General features: G+C 36.0%; 1 protein-coding gene across 4 annotated transcripts in view; it reads right to left on the bottom strand.

The window, feature by feature from the left end:
- Positions 1-4,710: 4,710 nt before the first annotated feature.
- LOC115451879 (E3 ubiquitin-protein ligase RBBP6) overlaps positions 4,711-22,455 on the bottom strand; it is a 29,329-nt gene continuing 11,584 nt past the window's right edge. For all 4 annotated transcript variants that reach the window (XM_037437759.1, XM_037437760.1, XM_037437761.1 and 1 more), the window contains 3 exons: positions 22,067-22,246; positions 21,760-21,828; positions 4,711-7,707 (listed from right to left, as the gene is read on the bottom strand). In XM_037437759.1, the coding sequence (XP_037293656.1) occupies positions 4,932-7,707; positions 21,760-21,828; positions 22,067-22,246 (3,025 nt within the window). In that variant the 3' untranslated portion in view covers positions 4,711-4,931. The remainder of the gene's footprint in view (positions 7,708-21,759; positions 21,829-22,066; positions 22,247-22,455) is intronic.

Genomic DNA, 22,455 nt, shown 5'->3' with positions numbered 1-22,455 from the left:
TATTTTTTGGCGGTCTGCCATGGTTATCACCGGGGGTACCCTGCGAACGGTGTACAAGCGATCCCCCAGCTTAGCAACCACGGCAGTCCCTGTGAGGATTTGGTGGGCCCTACCGTTATCACCGAGGGTGCCAGCGGACGGTACGCTGGCGACCCACGGCTATGCGGTTTCAGGGTCTCGGAGGAAGAAGGAAGGGGAGAGGGTGAAGGAAGAGAAGAAGAAGGAGAAGGAGCCATCTCAGGTTAGTTGGAAGGGAGAGAGAGGGGAAATGATCGCATACCCGTATAGGCCTCAGTGTGTATTTAGCAACCATGAAATATACACACTGAACTGTGTGTCTAGGGTCGCGGCAAATGTGCCCCCATGCATGGGCGTTCATTTGTTGTGGAGACCAAGCGCACAAGACTTGCCTCGGGGGGAACTACCTATATTGTCAAGCTTTCACTGACCATGTCGTCCTGGTGTTTGATTGTGATCAGGAGAAGCACAGAAGCAGGCCAATGTGCGGGATTGGGGTGTCCGAAATAAACTCAAATTTGCGGTCAAGAAGTCTAAGGTTACGATAATCACCAACAAATTAATGTACACTATTCCAATATTACACAAGGGGGACGTCGACATTGGCAAGTGAAATGAAATTAAGATGCTTGGTTTATATTTTCAAACATCGTAAAATATTATAATACTTCCAGAGTAGTAGAAACACTTAGGTACTTTGGATCCATTTTCACCTTTTTTTTAGGAAATGCTGATAACATAATTTGGCAATCCAAACAAATGACCAACTCACATTAAGTACTTACATTGTTTATACTTCCTGCTAAATAAGCACGTTGACTTAAATAATTATTAATAACGCGATGCCGGCTTTATCTCCTTTTTTATTAGCTTATATCACACCAGTAACAGCTTTATAATTGCAGAGTTTTTTTATCCTTCTCATTGTAAAACAATACAACCTAAGATGTGGTACTTATGTGTCAAAATATTATTGTGGTAACTACCCCTAATAAATAAATAATAATGCTTGGAAATTTATAATCCTAATAAAGTATAATCATATGCGCGATGGATATCAGAAATCGTATCAGGTTCACGATGATTATAATACAAAGTACCTGGCCGAAATATATTACATTATACCTATACTTCCCTTATCTCGATGTGATGTGAATGATAACTATACTTACCAAAAGTATATACAAATTGTAGTGTCTTGTCACAGTATGTATAAAAGTAAGTATATATACATTATTAACAATAGAGTTAAGTAATGAAAACATCTGAACCACAAGTATAAATAACTCACAATATTATGTCTAGCTAGCTATCTTATATAAGATAATTGAATCGGCACATAACAGTTTGCTGTAAGGTCACCAGTATCCTTTATTTTAGGGAAAATCCTGTTTCTATCTATCCCTTAACTTGATGAAAGAACGCGCAATGTGCTCATTGCCGCAAACAAAGTCTGTCACTTTCAACGTAACTAAGTATATAGAAACTGCAACACACGTACTATAATCCGTGTGGACGCACACATTAATAATTTTTTTACTTGCACTACATTTGACGTATTTGAGCATATATTTGCGATATTTGACCAATACCACATAAACTATATATAGAGTGTCCCAGAAGGTAGTGTCAAGCGGAGATCCAGAGATAGAGCACCTTGGGGTATCCGAATCACCCCCAGGTATGTTCCGCGATTTTTCATAGTTTTCGAGTTATGAATATTTTTCTGAATTTTTGAGAATTTTCAATTTCACCGATTAAATGTTTTCTTTTTAAAAAAGGAATAGACTTATTCAAGATTTTTTTATTGTAACAAAATTTTCATTGGTTGTACTTTTTTGCTAAAAACAATCAGCTTCTAATAAAAATTATGGAAATGTAGGTGTAAAGTGAAAAACTTATGTTCTATGAATTATGACCTAAATTTTCTTCTTTAAATTTAAAAACCTAAACAGGTGACTTCGTGGTTCTAAGGTAGATCAAAAACTTCTCCAGACTCTCAACTTACATATTCATTAAAAAAACATAGTCCATATTTTGGCTAAAATCAGCATTAAAATGCTACGAAATACACAAATAGAAATTACTATAATGTGATAATATCCCATTTGTTTACATTAAATATTGAAATTTCATTTAAATTTGATAATTAGTCATTCCTTTCCAAACGCGATCATTACCATCCAGGTCATTTTTACGTGAAATGGATAGTAATGAATTAGAGAGAAATAAGTATTTGGCATATATTTATAAATTATTCCAATTAGGTCTAGGCCAAAAATCTATGAAAATTTATATAATACAGTGCCATAGTAACGTTAAATATTAGATAACTAAGAAAGCTTAAAAAAAATTGCAAACCTTAAAAATCACTGGATGGCAATGAGAAGCTAAACGTTGACAAAGTCTTCTTGACTGCACAAGATTGTACGTAATTTTTTTTCGGAACGACCTACCGCTTAACCTCCGGAGGTTTGGCGACGAATGCCCCTTTGCAAGCCGCATGGGTTAAGCTAGTCCCTATACAGGTTCGAATTTGAGAGATATGTTGACATCCGACAATGCGGATTGGAATGCACTTTTTCGTTTGACAAAACTTTAACATCGATTATCGCGAAATTGCAATCATTATTTTAAGTAAACTGTGTTAAATATATATTCTTTGAAAGCTTCTTTATAAACAATAAACTTTTTTTCTGGTAATTTATCGTGATAAATGATAATAATATATTTTTTTATTCTTGGTGAGACGTTTTGTAAGCGAAGAAAAATGAGATTTAGACGTGTTTTTCTTCAGTAACTTTTTTATATAGAGACATAGCTCCATGTAACTCGGTAACATTAAGCCTTCATTAGGTAGAAATATATCCTTCCATCGGTTTTCATCTAAAATTCAGAAATATAAAAGTTATAACATTGGAAAGGTAATTTGAACGAAACGTGAGAACGACCCATCTATGTATTGTTAAGTAATAAAAGTATAAAACAGTGAAAAGTAAAAACTTTTTAACATAAAATTAAACTAACTTTAAAGACCACAGTACAAACCAAAAAATAAACTTTATACAGGGTCATTTCTACAATGCATTAATAAATGCAACCAAATATTCGGCTTTACCTGTGCTAAGTTAGTGCCAAAAATTATCCATGAATAACGAATATTTTCACGAATAATCCCAGTTTTACTTTTCCGTCTGTTTGATCCTTTTGTAGTTTAATGTAAATATGTCGCGTGCGTGAGTGTATTTGGGCCTGAAAGTGTGATGTTGCTGTACGAATTCTCTAAAAGTAGTAGTAGTGGCATTAAGGCGTGTAATATTAAAATTACGTTTTATTGATAGTTATTTTGATAGAAACTTCACTGTTTTATTTTGTCCAATTTAAAATAGGTGTCAACTCTAAATATAAACTTATTGAACGTAAATATTAAGTTAAAATGTATTTTAATTTGTTGGAGTTTTTGAAGTCGGTTTTATTTTTTGTTAACATGCTTTCAATTTATGGATTACAGCAGATATCATCACATATTCAATTAAACGAATAAAAGAGAAATACATATACGTACGTAATTCGCTAAAGGACATTTTTGTAGTTTACAGTAAACCCAAGTATTTTTATAAATGATTTAACTATATTTATTTGAAGAATCATGTTTATAAAGATTTTCTTGTTTTTTTAAGGTATGAAATCTTTGAAAACCACTTGACACTGGTGGTCTCTCATTTGTGAGGGTACGCCTGGACAGGTTCCAATGCAATATCTATTTCTACCGCCAAGCAGTTGTGTGTAGCCACGGTTGTGTTCCGGTTTGAAGGACATTGTAACCAGTGTAACTACTGGACATATGAAAACTGGACATCTCATGTCTTAAGATGGTGAGCGCAGTGAAAATGGTATTCCACTTTGTAATTCCAGGTGTTGATTGTTGTTTCTACAGTTTATGGGCGGTTGTATCGCTTACCATCAGGCGAACGGCAAGTTCGTCTTGTCATTCAAAGCAATAAAAAAATAACTTTCTTTAAAATTTCTTTTTCGATGATGATGATGGTCACCATTTCGAATGCTTTCAAACGTTTATGGGACATTGCCCAACGAGGGCAGTTTTTTATAAGTTTAACCTACAGCGTTGGTTATCATTAAAACTTCTATAATTTTGCAACGCTTAATATTATTTTTGGGAAAGTTATCCGTCATATTATAATCAAAAAATTGTTTGCATTATGTCGACCGTTACTTTTGCATTATAGAACCATTGTAGTGATGCTATTTCCTTCTCCAAACACGTTGATTTCCGTCGTTGTATTTGGTATCTGTTTTTCCATTTGCTTTTGTTTCGTAATCACACTTATAGAATATGTTATTCCTATACATTTTTTATTTTCTATTAGCGTTAACGATTATAGAAAGGAGTCTTGGCTACGGCCTCTGATTCTGCAGTGCCGCTATCAGAACACTCAGCATAAAAATCGCCGCGAAAAAATAGAGTATACTTTAATAACTAAAGGCGTTCGAAAACGTACTGAAATATAATGTTCGGGTTTCTTAAAATCAAATCATTAATTTGAATTTTCTTTTTCTCGGGATGATCGGTCCTTGGCTGAAGCCGAGGCTCTAGGCACTTACATCATTTACCTCAGAGTTAATCCGACCCGCGAATAATGGGTGTATTTATTACCAAAAATAAAACTCAAGTCAATAACTATCTGACTTTATTATTTACTTTTAACACGACGATATAGCTATATAATATTAATATGCAAAACGCACGTTACAATTATAACACTATTGACCCACTTAATCTAAAAGCCTAATTAGATAGTCGTACAGTAAGTAAAATCAGATTCGACTATTACCTATTAATTTAAAAATAAAAAAAGAACGCGTAGTATGTATTGTATTTGAAAAGGAAATGATTACTTGTGTTTTGACTTCTTCTTTTTCTTACTAGCTTTCTTCTTGTGCTTGCGCTTCTTCTTCTTTTTCTTGTGCTCGTCTGTACTAGATTCAGACTCACTGTCGCTATCACTTGCAGCACGTTTCTTCTTTTTCTTTGCGCGTTTCTTTTTCTTCTTGCGCTTACGAGCGTCCGATGACGATGATGAAGACGAAAAGTCCGAGTCGGTTGATGTTTCACTTTCAGTTTCAGGTTTCTTTTTAACGTTCGTAAGATCTAATTTAATAGAATCATTATCAATTTTAAGTTTCTTGACATCAACGTGATCGCGACCACTAAGCGATCCAGAACGTTCGCGCTTTTTCCCAATATCTTCTTTGGTCTCACCATCAGATTCTACATTTTCATCATAATCTGGTTCAAAATGCGCTTCATCTAAAATTGATTTCTTTCTTTCACGATCAGTAGGCATAGCTTTGTTGTCCGTCGTATTCTTTTCCTGATCACGATCACGTGAATTATTCCTTTTGTCATCTCTAGGATTTTTGTCAAAACATTTTTTAAAACCACGTGGGCTTCCACCGCGCTGTTTGTCGCTTTTTATGCCTTCAGAAAAAACACGTCTTTCACTTTTTGATGAATCTGATCTCCCAGCTGTGTCTTTTTTATTTCTTTCCTTCTCCACTGTTACTCTTCGGTACGGCTGCTCTTTCTTTGGAGTTTTAGACCGTGATTTTACGCGTTCTACCGTACTATGCACAACTCGCGGTTCGCGCCCTCTACGAACATCGTCAATTTTTCCACCGAGGCGTTCTTTGACAGACAGTCTCGGGGGAGGAGTTTTTGAATGTCTTTTCTTTTTATCATTAATTTCTATTGATCTCTGTTCCGCATCGGCTACTGGGACTGTTATTTGAATATTGTTCATAGGTACTTTAGGTTGATCATCACCATATAATTTTAGACGATCACTACTAATCTTCTTGATTTCTATAGGTCTTAGAGAATGTATGGCCTTAGCAAATATAGCATTTTCGGCACGCTTTATAACATCCGATGTAACCTTAGTTCCATCTTCTTCCTCTTCAGGTGAAGTTATTTCTCCGGGTTCCTTTGCTTTTTCTACATTTTCTTCGTCTACTTCCCATTTAGATAATTCAGGCATAGGTGCTAACATATTACTATTTGGCTGACTATTGGTTTCCATCTCAACTTTCAAATCTAGTTCATCTGCGTTAGCTTGAAGTTCTATTCCATCAAACGGTTCATCCTTATTAGCAGCTTCGAGGTTTTTTACTTCATTATTAACAACATTATTTTCAGTTTTGACATAATTTTGTATTATTTCATTATCAACAGCGTCGGCAGCCTCATCGCCATATAAATCATCTTTAGACTTTATATTACCCTCCGCCTTAGACGACGTCTCACACTTAACTTTTTCAATATCAATATCACTTTTTTCAGTTTTTACTGTTTTATCGACTTCAGGTGGCTTCTCCTGTTTTTCCATCTCCTTGGTGTCGTCTTTGGTTACTCCTAAATCTTCTTTTTTGACAGTTTCCTTGTCTTTTTTTTCCTTTTTATCTCGTTTTTTCTTCTTTTCTGTGTCTTTTTCCTTTTCCCTCTTTTTCTTTTTTCTTTCCTTAAGTTTCTTTTCTTTTTCCTTGTGGTCTCTACTTCTGTCATTAGAGGATTTTTCATGAACTCTATCATCCTTTTTATCTCTTCTATTGTCACGTTCACGATCTCTCGAACGTCCTCTTGATTCACTACGTTTTTTATCACGCGTTTCTCTACTTCGTTTAGGCGATAAACGAGTTTTCTTGTCTGGTGTGCCATGTTCCCGTTCTTTTTCATATTCTCGACCCCTTTCAAATTCACGAGGCCGGTCTTCCCGTGTATCACGAGCTTTATCATACACAGGTCTCCTATCTACATCCCGATTTCTATCCGGCCTGTCAGGGTTGTCACGGTTTTCATTGTAACGATCTCTATCGCGGCCCTCCCTTTCCCTGTGTCTGTCACCTTCAGCATTAGGATTACGTCTTGGCCCGACTCTACTGCGGACATTAGGTCTGTATCCTGCTGATCTGTTGTATTCCCGGGGAGCATTGTTATCTTCTCTAAAGTTCTCACGGTAATTGGCATCGTGGTAATTGAGAGGTATTGGTTCCCGAGGATCGGCACTAGGTGGTCTATAAGGAACTCCTCCTTCACGGAAATTAGTATGCGACACATTATCTCTAAAGCTACCTTCCCTGTATGGAGGAGCATTTCTGTAATTGCTATCCCGAAATTGAGGAGGTCGGAAATTGGGATCACGGTAAGCTCCTTGGGACCCAGAATCTCTATACGGTTGTCCATCCCGGAATGGAACTGAACTTTGATCACGATAAGTAGGCCCGGGTCTAAAATTATCGCGATAACGTGGCGGTTGTTCTCCGACATGTACTGGTATCTCACTAGACACAGGAGGCATTGACATGTCCCTGTACCCAGGTGGCCCTTCGTATGTGGGTGGTCTGTAGGGGTCCCTAAAATTAGGAGGCGGAATTCTTTCACGTTCAATTGGGCCTGGTGGGCCGAATGATGGTTTCTCAAATGGAGATGGTTCAAATCCTGGCACAGGTGGTTCTAAACCTGGTGGAATTTCTTCAAATGGAGCTGCGTCATAGCGGCCTCGATAACCCGGTGGCGGATCAGGGTGCATGGGGACATTTCCCATACTCGCAGGAGGTTTTACTCCCAATGGCGGGTAAACAGGTGGAGGAACACTGCTTCTAGGACCATATCTGAAAATATAAATAAAAAATAATTGTAGTGTATCTATATCTAATATTTTACTAAGACATAGTTTTGCACGAAGATTTATAATCGCCGCGCGAATCGAACCATCACATATATGCGAATATATGACCGGACAATGTACAGTGACGAACTCGAAATGGGGTTCATTATTATGAATGGATTCACCTTTCTCTTCTCATTGAATATAATTTATCTATTCATAATAATATCTAAGCGAGAACCTCGTCACATTACAGCTAACATGTCGCCTATTTGGCCTAGGTATGAATAACTAACTTCAAACATCCCTCAAATAGTTCACATTTAACCAAATATTCGTTGTGTAAGTAGAAGATACAATAAATTACGTGATGGTGATCGGCGATTTAATGAAAGTAGTAATGTGTCGAAGAATTAAATTATATTTTTTACATTAAATTATATGCAGAGTTTTGAAAAGAAACAATCTAAAAAAATCTGCACATCAGCGAAAATGGTTTTTTATAAAAATCCGTATAACATAAAGGCAAATTTAATTCTTAACAGCTATGGAAGTGCCAGACGGCTGCATGGAATACATAAAATATATTCGAGTCCTGATCAAATAAAGATACCAAATTTACCACAATGGAATTTTAAATTATAGTCTTAGAATTTTTCATTTTTGATAATTTTAACGGGAAATTCTTTGGCATTATAGAAACTAAAATTTATCAATGCAACTAAAATAGCAAAGTCATTATGACGGACAAATACTCGGTTTTTTTGTTCGTTTTCTATTTTCTAGCTGTTTCAAACTAATATTGGCAGAATATCTAAATGCTTAAAATCTATAATTTTCGGTTTGCCAGTTAGTTATTAAATTTCTGAAAAATGTTGCATAATAAATTAAACGATTTTATTTATCTTATGCATACTCCTCGAATTCTATATGTTAATGTTCTGAATTGGTAAATAACAAAAATCTTGTACAACCTGGATGAATACCACACAACTTTTACGATATATTTAATGCACAATGCTGGATTACCCTCATCGGAGTCATTGAGAGCTTTCAGTGTAGTCATGCGAAGATCTTGGAATTATATTGATGAAGACGACTTGTATCTCTTCTTTATATTAAAATTCCTAGAGCACCTGCTTAGAAAACGTAAATAACATTCGAATATCAAATAGCAATAGAAATAACATGAACAAAAGAAAATACAATTTACATTAAAAGGAATACAACTATTTATTTTGAAAGAGTATAATATTCAAAGTCTCAATTAAATAAATACATTTTGAAAGTGTATTATAATTAAGTCTCAATTAAATTAATACAATAGTATTTAAAAATTATAGTTCGACCATATTACACAAACTAACTGACGTCTAAATTACTATGTTGGTACCTAATTCTCGTGCAATGAATACAACATAAGCTTAGTTTAAGGTGCCCCTACGTATACAGCTGCAAATCACAATAACAAACTGCAGATCACACTAGTATGCGATGGTACGCGAACAGCTGAATGTGTAGCAACTGTCAGTTAAATATCACTCAATAATTTAAGTAAGTTTATAAAATACCCTACATATAATGTTATATCTAAATAATATCACTGACTGAAGCCAGCACCAAGCCAATTTCACTAGACCGTACACCAGACGAGGAGAAGCATGATCAGTAATTACTCAAATTAACTCATGGCCTTCCTCTAACTTGCATTAAGCCAGACTGATACGAATGTTATAATACTAGTGTTTCTATTAAAACAAGAGGAGCATTATTTTTTCCAATAGTGTTGATTAAAAAGTTAATACGAACCAGTTGCGTCGCTTGCGGTCTACAGTGGAGGATTGCGGTTTGCAGCAGCCTACGTTTCACCTTGTGTGCTAGCTTGAAGCTATTCAAAAAACTTTATATCTAACAGTCTTTTTGATAATTCACAAAAATATATATATTTTTTTATCAAACATCATGCAAATTTGCATCAACATAGTAATTGCAATAACTAAATTATATAACAATAAAATATATACGACATTTTTTTTAAATCGAACTTCATATTATCCGAAAAATTATCGACTTATAAACCAAAACACATTTAGTTAACTCACACCACATCTTGAAACGCAACTCATCTTTTGTTATGCGATGTCGCATACAGGATATTGCGTTATACATTGTATTATTTGCGATGAATTAGCCCTGTCGGTACGTTATCACTCAAGCAGAGCGGAACAGAAGGGATACGTTTTTGTGTAAAATAGTTTTTTTTCAAATTCACTTTTTTTTTATTGCTTTGAATGACGAGACGAGCTTGCCGTTCGCCTGATGGTAAGCGATATATCCGCCGCTATAATAGTAGAAACACCATCCACCTTGAATTACGTATTGTCTGGTATTCCACTGCGCTCGCCATCATGAGACATGAGGTGTTAAGTCTTATTATGTTCAGTAGTTACACTGGCTACAATGTCCTTCAACCCGGAGCACAATAGTGACTACACACTGCTGCTTGGCGGCAGAAATAGACATTGCGGTGGTACCTACACAGGCGGACTCTCACATATCACTTAACTAGGAACTCTCAATTCTACATAGATCTATATTTTTTGCTCGACTCCGCTTGAATGGAACAGCACCTCTCTCAACTTGTCTGTACATCAACACTGATCCATATTCGTCTACTTTCAATACACCAGATATTATGTGATCTCGCTTCAAAAAAATAGTACCAATAAATTTCTCAAGAATTATTTTATGGAATCTAAGTCGTGAAACAACGTACAAACAGCGATATCTTCTATAAATCCGGCTATTTGCATATAATATATTCTACACAGACTCTAGTTACCTGAACGCCACGATTCACGCCGTATAAAACCATAGAGTACAAGAAAACAAAAATGTTTGGTAATTATTAAAAACTATACATTATAGGTACAGTGATTATATTATTCCGTCAACTTTCAATGCTCACAAAATAGTACTAAATAGTAAAAAAAAATTTAACGAAGTGAACACAAGTATCAAAAGTTTTTCATTTGTTAGGGTCTATGTACACGTTGTTTTGAAATAACTGACGCGTATTTTTGGTGTATACACGTTGAGCGTACTATTCGGGCGTACCTACACGTTAATTGTCCTGCGGTTTTTTGATAAGAGTGCAAATAGAAATCGAAACAAGAGAGAGATCGAATACTCGTTAGTATACATATGTACGTCCATGCAGGGTTTTTATATGTGGTCTGATCTTTCTGCGTATAGAATGTAGAGGTAGGGAAGATTCTTTCTTAATTGTTTAAAAAACGTGTGTATAGACCCAAATTATAATATTTTATATATTTAAATCCAAAGTATCCTTTTTCCAATTTACAGTTACTTAATTTTATTCATTACAATACAGTATTTTTACGCACGGTCGGTTTAAGTACATCCGAATAAATTGCTCACATAAAATACCAATCTATAACAAGTGTCAAGTAATTGCACGACACATTATATAAAATTTATTAATATGACACACATACACAACTGATACATATTACACTACATTCGAAATTAGAGGTAAAATTCTTTAATTAGCACCTACACATGTACTAAAGCACATAAAATCGTCGTTTTTGAAAAAATATATATTGGTAAAGCATTTTACAATATAATATTTTATGTACTATCATTATTGTACATAAAATATTATGCTCTTCATAACATATTGTGGTTTAAACCGTTTTTGAACAATCATCCTTACCCAAATTATATATAACATGTACTTAATTTATTTAATTTAATCAAGAATGGTGTAAACTCCTTAATGAAGACTAATATGAAATAAAAAGCATTTTATATAAGTAATTTTTTTATTATTTTTAAAATTAAAATTATCACACCAAGTTTGATAATAGAACATTGAACATTTGGAATTGACGATTCATATTATTATTTACATAACAAGCGTTCCGCGAAAAACTATTATTTGATAATTTCCAATAATTATAATCATAGTGGTATTATAATATTTAATTATCAGGATAATTTATTGGATGATTTAATAACATTTCAATCATCATAAAAATTACAATGGGCCGAACCAATAAATATTTTTTTAATCAGTGATTAACCTAATCAGCAGTTTTTTTTTCATTTTCTCTTAAATAAATAAGAAAATGCTATAAGCTAAATTAAGTAAACATATTAATAACGCTCTTAATTAATAAGGGGCTAAACGATAAAGTACACAATAATTGCTTTACTATATACAGACAGCATTTCTAGAGCCTCCGTTTCAGTGGCGTAGCGTGGTTGACGGGAGAGCCTCGGGCGGCACATGAAGGGGGCAGCAAAATGCGTAAAATTAAACCTTATTTTTACTTTTGTCGCATATATCAGTGTAGAAAGGGGACACGCGTGACTTTATTTGTTAAAATTAACTTTTATTTGCCCCCGCCCGTCTTTGGCAGCAATTTTCCGGTCCGCCCCAGGCGACAAGAAACCTTTGCCCTGGCACTGTTCCATCATATAATCCATCTCGTCAAACATGCTAAGCTTGTCCTAAATTTCACAGTTTTCTTCATTTCTTTCATAAATGCATTATTTCGTCTGCCTCAATAGTATTATCGTGTACATGTACATACATAATACTAAACTATCTATTAAAAACCGAATTTCCCCTCATCTATCTATGACATTTATGTTTATCGACGCAATAAAAATAGATACATATAAAGTTAAAACAAACGCATGAGTTACATACATTTTAGAATCGCAACCAAATTATTTAAAAAGGTCATGTACTGTTTAAAACAGACATTCAGATGTTGGTATGAGAATTTTGACCAATGTATGGAGTTAGACTATAGTATAACCTACCTAGAGCCATGTTCATCACAAAACTATATAATAATGTAAAAGGCACCCGGTAAGGAGCTTCACTCCAGCGAACTAGCCTCATTACTCAATATGGGGGAATCCGTCCTTCTGACGGGCGACCTTAACGCCAAGAACACTCTCTGGAACTGTAAACTCTACCAACGGTAGAGTTGCAGGTCCTAGTTTAATTGACGACAACTGTAGACCCAACATTTTCGACAGCGCTTGTAAAAAACATCCAGTAAAACATTATGATTGTGTTAAAGGTTTCGTACTTCAGAAATTTTAAATAATAATAGTTAAAGTTTCTTTCGATATAGTGGAGGTGTTGGAATTTAATATAAACAGCAAATAAGAACCTCTACGTAAACTTTAAAAAAAAAGTAGGATATGTGACAGCCTAATTTTACATTACTTGTACATGTTGCTTTTGTGCTACGTCTTCTAGTCTTTCTCCGTAAGTCTTGCTCCGTTCTACTTCCTATAAAACCTAACATCATCATCAAAAGAACTAACGCATCTATTAAAACATTTTCTAAACAGTTTACAAATACAAGTGTTTGTATTGTCTTTGATGAGTATTGAGAATAGTTTTTGGTTTTTATGACAATTAAAAGTTTCGTTCAATTCCACTTGGACGCCATCAAAAAGAACTGAGTTTTAATGTTATTTTATGGTGAATTCAATATAGCATCAAGACACATATCAAAAATATCGTGTTTTTGATCTTAAACTTTGCAGATGCAGGTAACTCTTCAAATAAAATAGAATAAGATTGATTATTTTTGTATATGTATTCAATTATTACTAACAAAAACGCCAAAAATATTTCATTCACATATAAATATAAAGCCACAAATTGGAAATATTTCATAGCTTTTATTTTAAATACTAGCTTTTGCCCGCGGCTCCGCCCGCGTTATAAAGTTTTTCAGGCTAAAGTTTTCCGTTATAAAAGTCACGCTATATATTTTCCCGGAAGCCTGTGTTCTTCCCAGGGTCTCAAACTGTCTCCATACCAAATTTTATCCTAATACGTTGGGTAGTTTTTGAGTTTAACACGTTCAGGCAGACAAATTCAGCGGGGGACTTTGTTTTATAATAAATTTTTGTATAACTTTTTAAGAGGAACAAACCCGTCATACATCATTGTTGCATAACTTTAACCGTTTACGCAGCGCACGCAACAGAAGCTCTCAAAAATAATATATTTTCCCCGTTTTTGCAACATGTTGAAACTGTTACTGCTCTGCTCCTATTGGTCATAGCGTGATGATATATAGCCTATAGCACTGCAGGAACAAAGGGCTATCCAACATAAAAATATTTTTTCAGTTCGAACCGATAGTTCCTGAGATTAGCCATTACTGAACCGCTCCTATTGGGTATAGCGTGATGATATATAGCACTCCACAAACAAAGGACTATCCAACACAAAAATAATTTTTCAGTTCGAACCGGTAGTTCCTGAAATTATCCTTTACTGAACCGCTCCTATTAGGTATAGCGTGATGATATATAGCACTCCACAAACAAAGGACTATCCAACACAAAAAGAATTTTTCAGTTCGAACCGGTAGTTCCTGAGATTAGCCATTACTGCTCCGCTCCTATTGGGTATACCGTGATGATATATAACCTATAGCACGCCACGAACAAAGGGCTATCCAGCACAAAAATATTTTTTCAGTTCGAATCGGCAGTTCCTGAGATTAGTCATTACTGCTCCGCTCCTATTGGGTATAGCGTGATGATATATAACCTATAGCACTTCACGAATAAGAGCTATCCAACACAAAAATAATTTTTCAGTTCGAACCGGTAGTTCCTGAAATTATCCTTTACTGCTCCGCTCCTATTGGGTATAGCGTGATGACATATAACCTATAGCACGTCACGAACAAAGGGCTATCCAACACAAAAATATTTTTCAGTTCGAACCGGTAGTTCCTGAGATTAGAGCGTTCAAACAAACAAACTCTTCAGCTTTATATAATAGTATAGAGTATAGATGTCGCAGTAGTCAAAGTTGCGTTAATGATGAGATGTGTATTCGTCTGCCAAGTTTGAATTTCCCGCCCTATAAATTCGCCGCCCGGGGCACGGGCCCTGGCTTGCCCCCCCCGCCCCCTGATCCGGGGCTGACTGAGAGTGTTATAAACGTAAGAGTAGACAAATATAATGAGAAAGCTTCGAACTGCTATGCTATCGGGAGCTACACGTGTTATTGTGAGTCAACCATAAAAGATAGACATATGCTGTCGTGGGATATTTTTATATAATTTTAAGGCGAACATTTCCGTCATAGATGATTTCTGTGTAGCTTTAACCATTAAGGTTGCACACGCGGCGGAAACTTAAAAAATGGAGTAACTTTTCCCGTTTTCCCAACATTTCCCTTCACTGCTCTGCTCCTATTCATTGTAGCATGATGAAAAGTATACTATAACCAGCACAGGAGTATGACAAATAATTGTACCAAGTTTCGTTAAAATCCGTCGAGTAGTTTTTGTTCCTATAACGGTTATACAGACAGACAGACAGACAGACAGACAGACAGACAAAAATTTTACTAATTGCATTTTTGGCATCAGTATCGATCCCTAATCACCCCCTGATAGTTATTTTGGAAATATATTTCATGTACAGAATTGACCTCTCTACAGATTTATTATAAGTATAGAATAGATATAAGTATAGATATAGATTTCTTATTAACCCGTATATAAAATTAGAGTTTGGATAGCAATAGTTTTATTAATACCAAGTGTAAGTCGTCCACCCTTCGTATACGTGAAGTTGCACCTATTTCTAGCATATCTGTACATGCTAGATATTTTATTCTCTTTGTAATCTGGAAAATTAGTCATTAATGACTTAAGTGATACTTTTTTTATTTCTCAAGGGCAAAGAAACGCATCATATCACTTGGAGGGGTGAGTGAAACTATTATGTTGGTTTCACCGGTCTTACAGCCCAATATCAACAGTCGGGAATGTAGCATCATCCGAGCGAGCATTAGATCGAGTCATAACCCTGTATACGTTATAGTGTATACAGGATTAGGGACTCGATCTAATGCTCGCTTGTCTTGTGGGGTATAACCCCACACCGGCATACCAACCAAAAACTCGCTTTGGCCTTCTTCAGCGCATACGGGACGGTACCGCATTGCGTCACCTCTCTAATTGATGGGGCTAAGACCTTTGGCGTGTACGACCATCAGGAGACCTACTACCCGCATAGTCGTCCACCTCATAGTCGCTGTAGTGGGGCGAGCGGGCCCCTACTGCTCGCCCCGTGACTCTCTCTAAGCTCCAAAAAGTCGCCTCTTATGACAGGCAGGTGATGCCGACGTGGAATTCTCTAGATGTCACCAGGGCCCAACCTAAAAGATACTAGCTCAAGCTCACATTTGGCCCCAACAAGACTCAGGCCATTGCGTTCACCCCGAAAGCCAGAGGAATAAAAAATAAGAATGGACGGAAATCGTATCGACCTACAGAATCAATTCTAGGTCTTTGGTATCATAATGGACCAAAAATTTACATTTACAAAGCACACACAATGTGCCATCCAAAAAGCATACAAGATATATACCAAGATATGCAAATTTGTGCACCCCACCTGGGAAATACAAGCCGAAAATATCAAGATAATATGTGAACATGTAATTCAACCAATAATTACATATGCGGCTGGGGTATGGCACCAAGCCACCAAATACCAGAAGGTAATCAAACAACTACGAGCGCTCCAACGACGCATTGCAATAAAAATCGTAAGAGGATTTCACACTGTCTCAGCAAGTGCAGCCATCGCACTGGCTGCATTCACTCCACTATACATCTAAAATAATATACGCAATAGCTGAAATAGAAGCAATGAAAATAAGCACAACTACACACCACTTGTCTCAGGACATCACTCAGATCATCACACATCACATGACAACAGCGTAGGAGCAGCCTTCGTAGCCCAACAAAGCAACAGTACCTGCACAACCAAAAATTTTATTTTGCATCCTGCTTGCTTAGTATACCAAGCCGAACTATTGGCAACACAAAAAGCGGTCTCCTGGGCTACCAACCTTTTACAAAAAATCACCATCTTCACTGAATGCGAAACAGCAATAATGGGGATCAAAAATAACAACAACAACCCATTTGTAATCAGAATTCACAAGACACTCAAAGAAATCCAACAGACAACGCCAATACAAATAGAATGGGTTCGAGCACGTCATGTTGGCATCCTCGCAATAAGCAGGCGGCCCCGGCAGCCACATCAGCGGCCAACTCCCACTCATCCTATAAGAACGACAAATTTCCTATCAGCCACGTCAAAGCTATTATCAGAAAAGAAACCGACAAACAAACCAACGCAGCATATATATCAATGGCCAACACGGCGAGACCAAACACATGTCATCAAACAAATTAAAAACGAACGCCATTAAACTTTTCACTCACCACTCAGTACCTCACCGGACACAGATACTGCAAAAAATATCTTCACAGATTTCGGACCGTTAATTATGACTGCAATTCCGCAACAACGCAGGACTTCGACCACCTGATCCGGGACGGCCCCAAGTTCACGGCCTCTAGATGGGGCGATAAGAGCATCTGCAAAAGCTTCGACAGGGACCCCTACAAGATCCAAGAACTCGTTGAAAATGAACAATGCATCAAATCATTTAACAAATTTATTGATACAATTGTCAATAACCTCAAAGACTACAACACTGCATCACTAAACAATAACACTCACACAAAATGACAAGACACCGCCGCCTGAACACCACAATACAATAAGTAACGCCAACAGATCTAGCAACAACTCACACCAACGGACGGTGCGAAAATAAAAATAATAAATGAAGTGATAATAATTGGACTATTGTAATTATAGATTGTCAGTGAATAAATGTATGCAGTACGATATAATAATTGATTAATAATAATTAAGTACGCAATATATATTTTTTTAACAAATATGTTTGGAGAGCTAATGCTTAACAATCAATTTAGTGTAATATTTTTAAGTCATAATCATAATCATCTGATTAGTAGTAGTTACCTAATAACACGTAAAATTCGGCGCGACTCGCCACATTCCAGGCGTATTGTCCGCATATACTTAACCAAACCGATGATCAGTGCGGTGTGGCGGCACATACAGCAAGGGCAAAAGTAGGTGCTTCAAGCTACGACCAACACAAATTTTGTATGTACACGGTGTATTTTAATACGGTGTATTTTCACACACCGCCGTAGTGCATTTTTTGCACGCGAGGAGTATTCTCTATCTATGTATTTTTTATTTCTCAATACAGCTGGCATATACCGCCACATTGACATGAACGTTAAAATTAAACAGGCGTGCGTGCCCCTGGCGAAGTACTAACGGTACATAAATCATTTTTCGCTGGATCACTATAATCACAATAGAAAAATATACCTACATTTAAAAAATTTATTTTTTTTATACAACTCGTACCTAATGACTTACGCATTATCACAGATTTCTTACCATTTATCACAGATTCAATTTGCATAATTATTATTATTACAGTTAAAACCAAAAAAAAACATTTTTCAGTTTATTACATGTCATTATCATTTTATTTCATCGGGAAAACACTATACAGCGTATCCCGTAAATGGCACGTCAAACTTAATATGAAGATGGCTTGAAGCGTGCTCTACTAGATATAAATAAACCCTATAAAAGCGTCACCATTTTCGAAATCTTGAGGACTGGTATAGCACCCTTCCAACCATCTTCGCCGTAAGTTTGCTATAAGATTTATTGGACACGCTTATTATATTAACTTGTAACTCAAACAGGCTAGATATAATATATAAATACATAATTATCAGAGATGTGAATTATTTAAAATATGTGTATTTTAAATACAAAATACCTATTTTTATTTTCCATTTGCAATACTTTTTTCGAAATGTATTTAGTATTTTATTTCAAATACAAAATATTTTTGTATTTGTAAGATACAAAATAGTTTTGTTACATTTTTAATTCATTTTTTTATTTTTCATTCTTAAAGTCCAAAATTAGTTTATTTATGAACACACTAATCGTGGTCCAATGTTGTCACCATTATCACCAAAAACAATATTATGCCAACATTGCGCGTCAAACAAATTTGAAGTCAATGGCGATGACTACATTTGATCTGGAAACACTACAATATTTAAAAGGTGAAGACAATGCTTAAGAATCCGTGAACTAATGTCCAAATGTAAAAAAAAACTCTACCTTAAATATAATACCTGCTTACCAAGTTCTGAACCTGTTGAACGACTATTTTCATTCAGTGGAATGACTATGAGGCCCCATAGACTTTACATGAAAGATAAACTCTTTGAACAAACACTAGTAGAAATCAGTTAAATAATAATATCAGCCCTGTATTATATACGTGCCCACTGCTGAGCACGGGCCTCCTCTACTACTGAGAGGGTTTCAGCCTTAGTCCACCACGCTGGCCTAGTGCGGATTGGTAGACTTCACACACCTTCGAAATTCCTATAGAGAACTTCTCAGATGTGCAGGTTTCCTCACGATGTTTTCCTTCACCGTTAAAGCGCACGATAAATTCACAAAGTATTCACACATGATTTAAGAAAAGTCAGAGGTGTGTGCCCTAGGGATTTGAACCTGCGGTCATTCGTCTTTGCAGTCCGTTCCACACCCAACTAGGTTATCGCCGCATCATCTTCCGCATCAGTTAAATAAGTACAAGGTATTTTATTTGGAAAACCTATTTTGAAATTACATATCTTGCATTTTGTATTTAAATACTTTTATTTAAAACTATTTTGTATTTATATTTTAAATACTAAAGTAACAATAACAATCCATTTGCATTTTGTATTTAAATACTTTTACTAAACTATTTTTCACATTTCTGATAATTATTATATATATGCATACATTTAGGTCGTAAACCCGGCCACGCAGGTCATGCAGCATTTTAGCATCTTGCAGGTGCAGGAAGCAGAACTAAATAATAGTCATTTACTAGGGTATTCAGAATACGGAATGTATACAAACTAAATATCGACAAATAAACGGCCAAGACATCTTGTTGCTTCTCCATTAGTCTCGATTTATAAAGAGTACCCTCTCGATTATTTACATTTAACAAGTTATATAGACATTGCAAAATAATAAGACGACATTTTATACATAAGTGCACATCACCACCTACACAACTAATACATTATGTAAAGTTCAAAGAGGGACGTTTTTGAACACACGATAGTCCATGCTGGCACGTAACTACTAAAAATCGATATAAACATAAATACTGATACATAACAGAAAACCTTAATTGTAAATAACATGACATGTTCTTCCTCGCTGTTTCACATATATTTATCAAACCGACATCATTTCGGTTTAAGAAAGGACTTTCATGCAAACTTCCAGACTCAAAGAATCTTTTCATGATGTGTCTCGCAGTCATCACACATATTTATCTCGTCTCCGGAGGGTGGAATACCACTATGCATCTTTTGGGCATCAAGCAGTCTTATCGCTTAGCATCAGGCCAAGCCTGGCTTCTTAATCACATTATTCAATTATAAAAAAGTGACGACATCGATATTTTAGACGACGATATTTTAAAATTATTATCATAATATTATAATCTCAAAAACCACTGTCGTGATAGACAGCGCACGCGCTGGAGATAAGACGGGAAATTACGCACACTATTTTTTGACGACCGTTAATCAATGTCGTAATTTGGTCAAAGTATTAGAACTATTAGCTCGGTGCTGTGAATTAGCAACGAAACAATATTATAATACAATCAATAACGCATCTAAAAATTTACAATAGAGGGCATATAAACATAAATTAACCACTCTATAAAGTGACAAGGCGACCGTACGGGAAACAATAATTATGACGGGTCTTTTACGTAGGTCTGTGATGACGAAGGTACATTAATTTAGAAGTTGTCACTTCCTACAAGCCAGTGAGAACTACTGACCACTCGGTCACCATATTTGTCTCGTATTTTTTACAAATATTAAAATTATAGTTGAATTACGAGGCACAACCCGTTCTATACATGCCTTAAATCTACATACAGTAAATCATTAGTTCCGGATTGAAAATCCAAAGAATCATTGTTCAGGTGAATAATAATATATGATGTACTTACAGCATGTTTTGTAATAATAAAACATGCTGTATACCACTTCACTCCAATAAATTTATCTTGAGGTGCGGATGTGTAGATCTGGTCCCGGGTGTTGACTGTGTGTCATATTATGTATAATCGAATATAAATGTTCAATCTTTTTTTTGCAGTTTACACAGTCATTAATGTTATGTACCTAACTGAGGATATCAATAAACGACCCCCACCGATTTTAGATCGATCACGAAAATACATCAGATTTTTTCACGTGCATACAAATGACGATTGGTTTATTCTGGAGTCGGATCGAAGATTACCATGGGATCGTTTATTGAAATAGGCCGTTAGACTATAGGTTTAATATACAACGTAAGCAATTACAGTTTTCATTGAATACAAATAAAGTCTGAGGATATAGTTAGAAAACCATAACAACTTGTATTATAAAGTAAATTTTTCCGTAACAAAAATTATATATTTTTTTCTATCGTAGAACATCACAACCGGATTACTTACCATTTTTTACTTAATATTAGCAATCAAACAACAACAAACATTTTTACAAAAACATAATTTAAGTCAGGTCGCCCTTAGCATGCTCGAGGCGAAGTCGAAGCGGACGCGACTGTGGCGCGAGAGCGCACGCATAATATATTCACGTATCATACGTAAGTAACAACCGCTAGTTGTACGCACATACACTCGCACCACCGCCGCGATCTGCGCCAACACCTCCACACCAGGGCAGTCCGCGCAGTCACATTCGCTGCTTCCACGAAACATTACTGTGTTACATCTTGAGTGTCCTCGACTCGTCAGCGCTTCGACTCTCAGTCCGTTAGAAACCGGCCTATGTTTACACGAATTATATACAAAAATAAAAACCACTTTCGAGTTGACACAGTACCACAGTCAGGTTCAATCCGCTCGGCATTAAACGCCTCAACGTCAACGACAAGTATTCTCTTAGGAGGCTGTAATGGACGCGTGTGGACGATATTTAAACTTTTACAATCGTACCTGGCTCCATACGGCGGCTCAACACTACGTCTCGGTGGCGACAACAGTTCATCATAAACTCCGGCGTATCTGTTAACAAAGCATAAGTAAATATTAATCTCAAAATATGTTTGAAACACACAAGGCACAATAAACGCTATAAAATAAACTTTATTATAAAGAATTTCCTTTCAGATCATACTAATTGCACGTTTCATTTCGAGTCGGATATAAGAGAACTGGTGTTAAATAATGACGAATATAACATTTAGATATAATTGATGTGTATGTGGGTATAGTATAATCTACATAGCTTTGGATACATTACCGATGCGGGGAAAGCGGTCTAGGCGGCGGTGAACGCAAAACCGACCGTCGCGGAGAACGCAACGGCGAACGCACTGGCGAACGCGGCGGCGAACGTAGCGGCGAACGTAACGGGGAGCGCAGCGGCGAACGCGGGCCCGGTGATCGGTACCGCATCACACGCCGCCGTGGCGACGGGGAACTACACCAACCAAAGCAATAACGAAACCATTATAAATATGCAGATAATCATTAATTGAAAACTTCTTCAGTAATTATAATATATTCATACAAAACACCATAGTAAGTATTAACATCAGATGCAAAATATATAGAAAACAATTAAGGATTTAATTATTAAGAACTATTTTTATGGTTACATATCAATAAAATAGTTCAATTATATTTACA

The sequence above is a fragment of the Manduca sexta genome, chromosome 12 (genome assembly GCF_014839805.1).
Source record: "Manduca sexta isolate Smith_Timp_Sample1 chromosome 12, JHU_Msex_v1.0, whole genome shotgun sequence".
NCBI lineage: Eukaryota > Metazoa > Arthropoda > Insecta > Lepidoptera > Sphingidae > Manduca > Manduca sexta.
The sequence above is the reverse complement of the archived record's forward strand: the minus strand, read 5'-3'. Positions and strand labels throughout refer to the sequence as shown.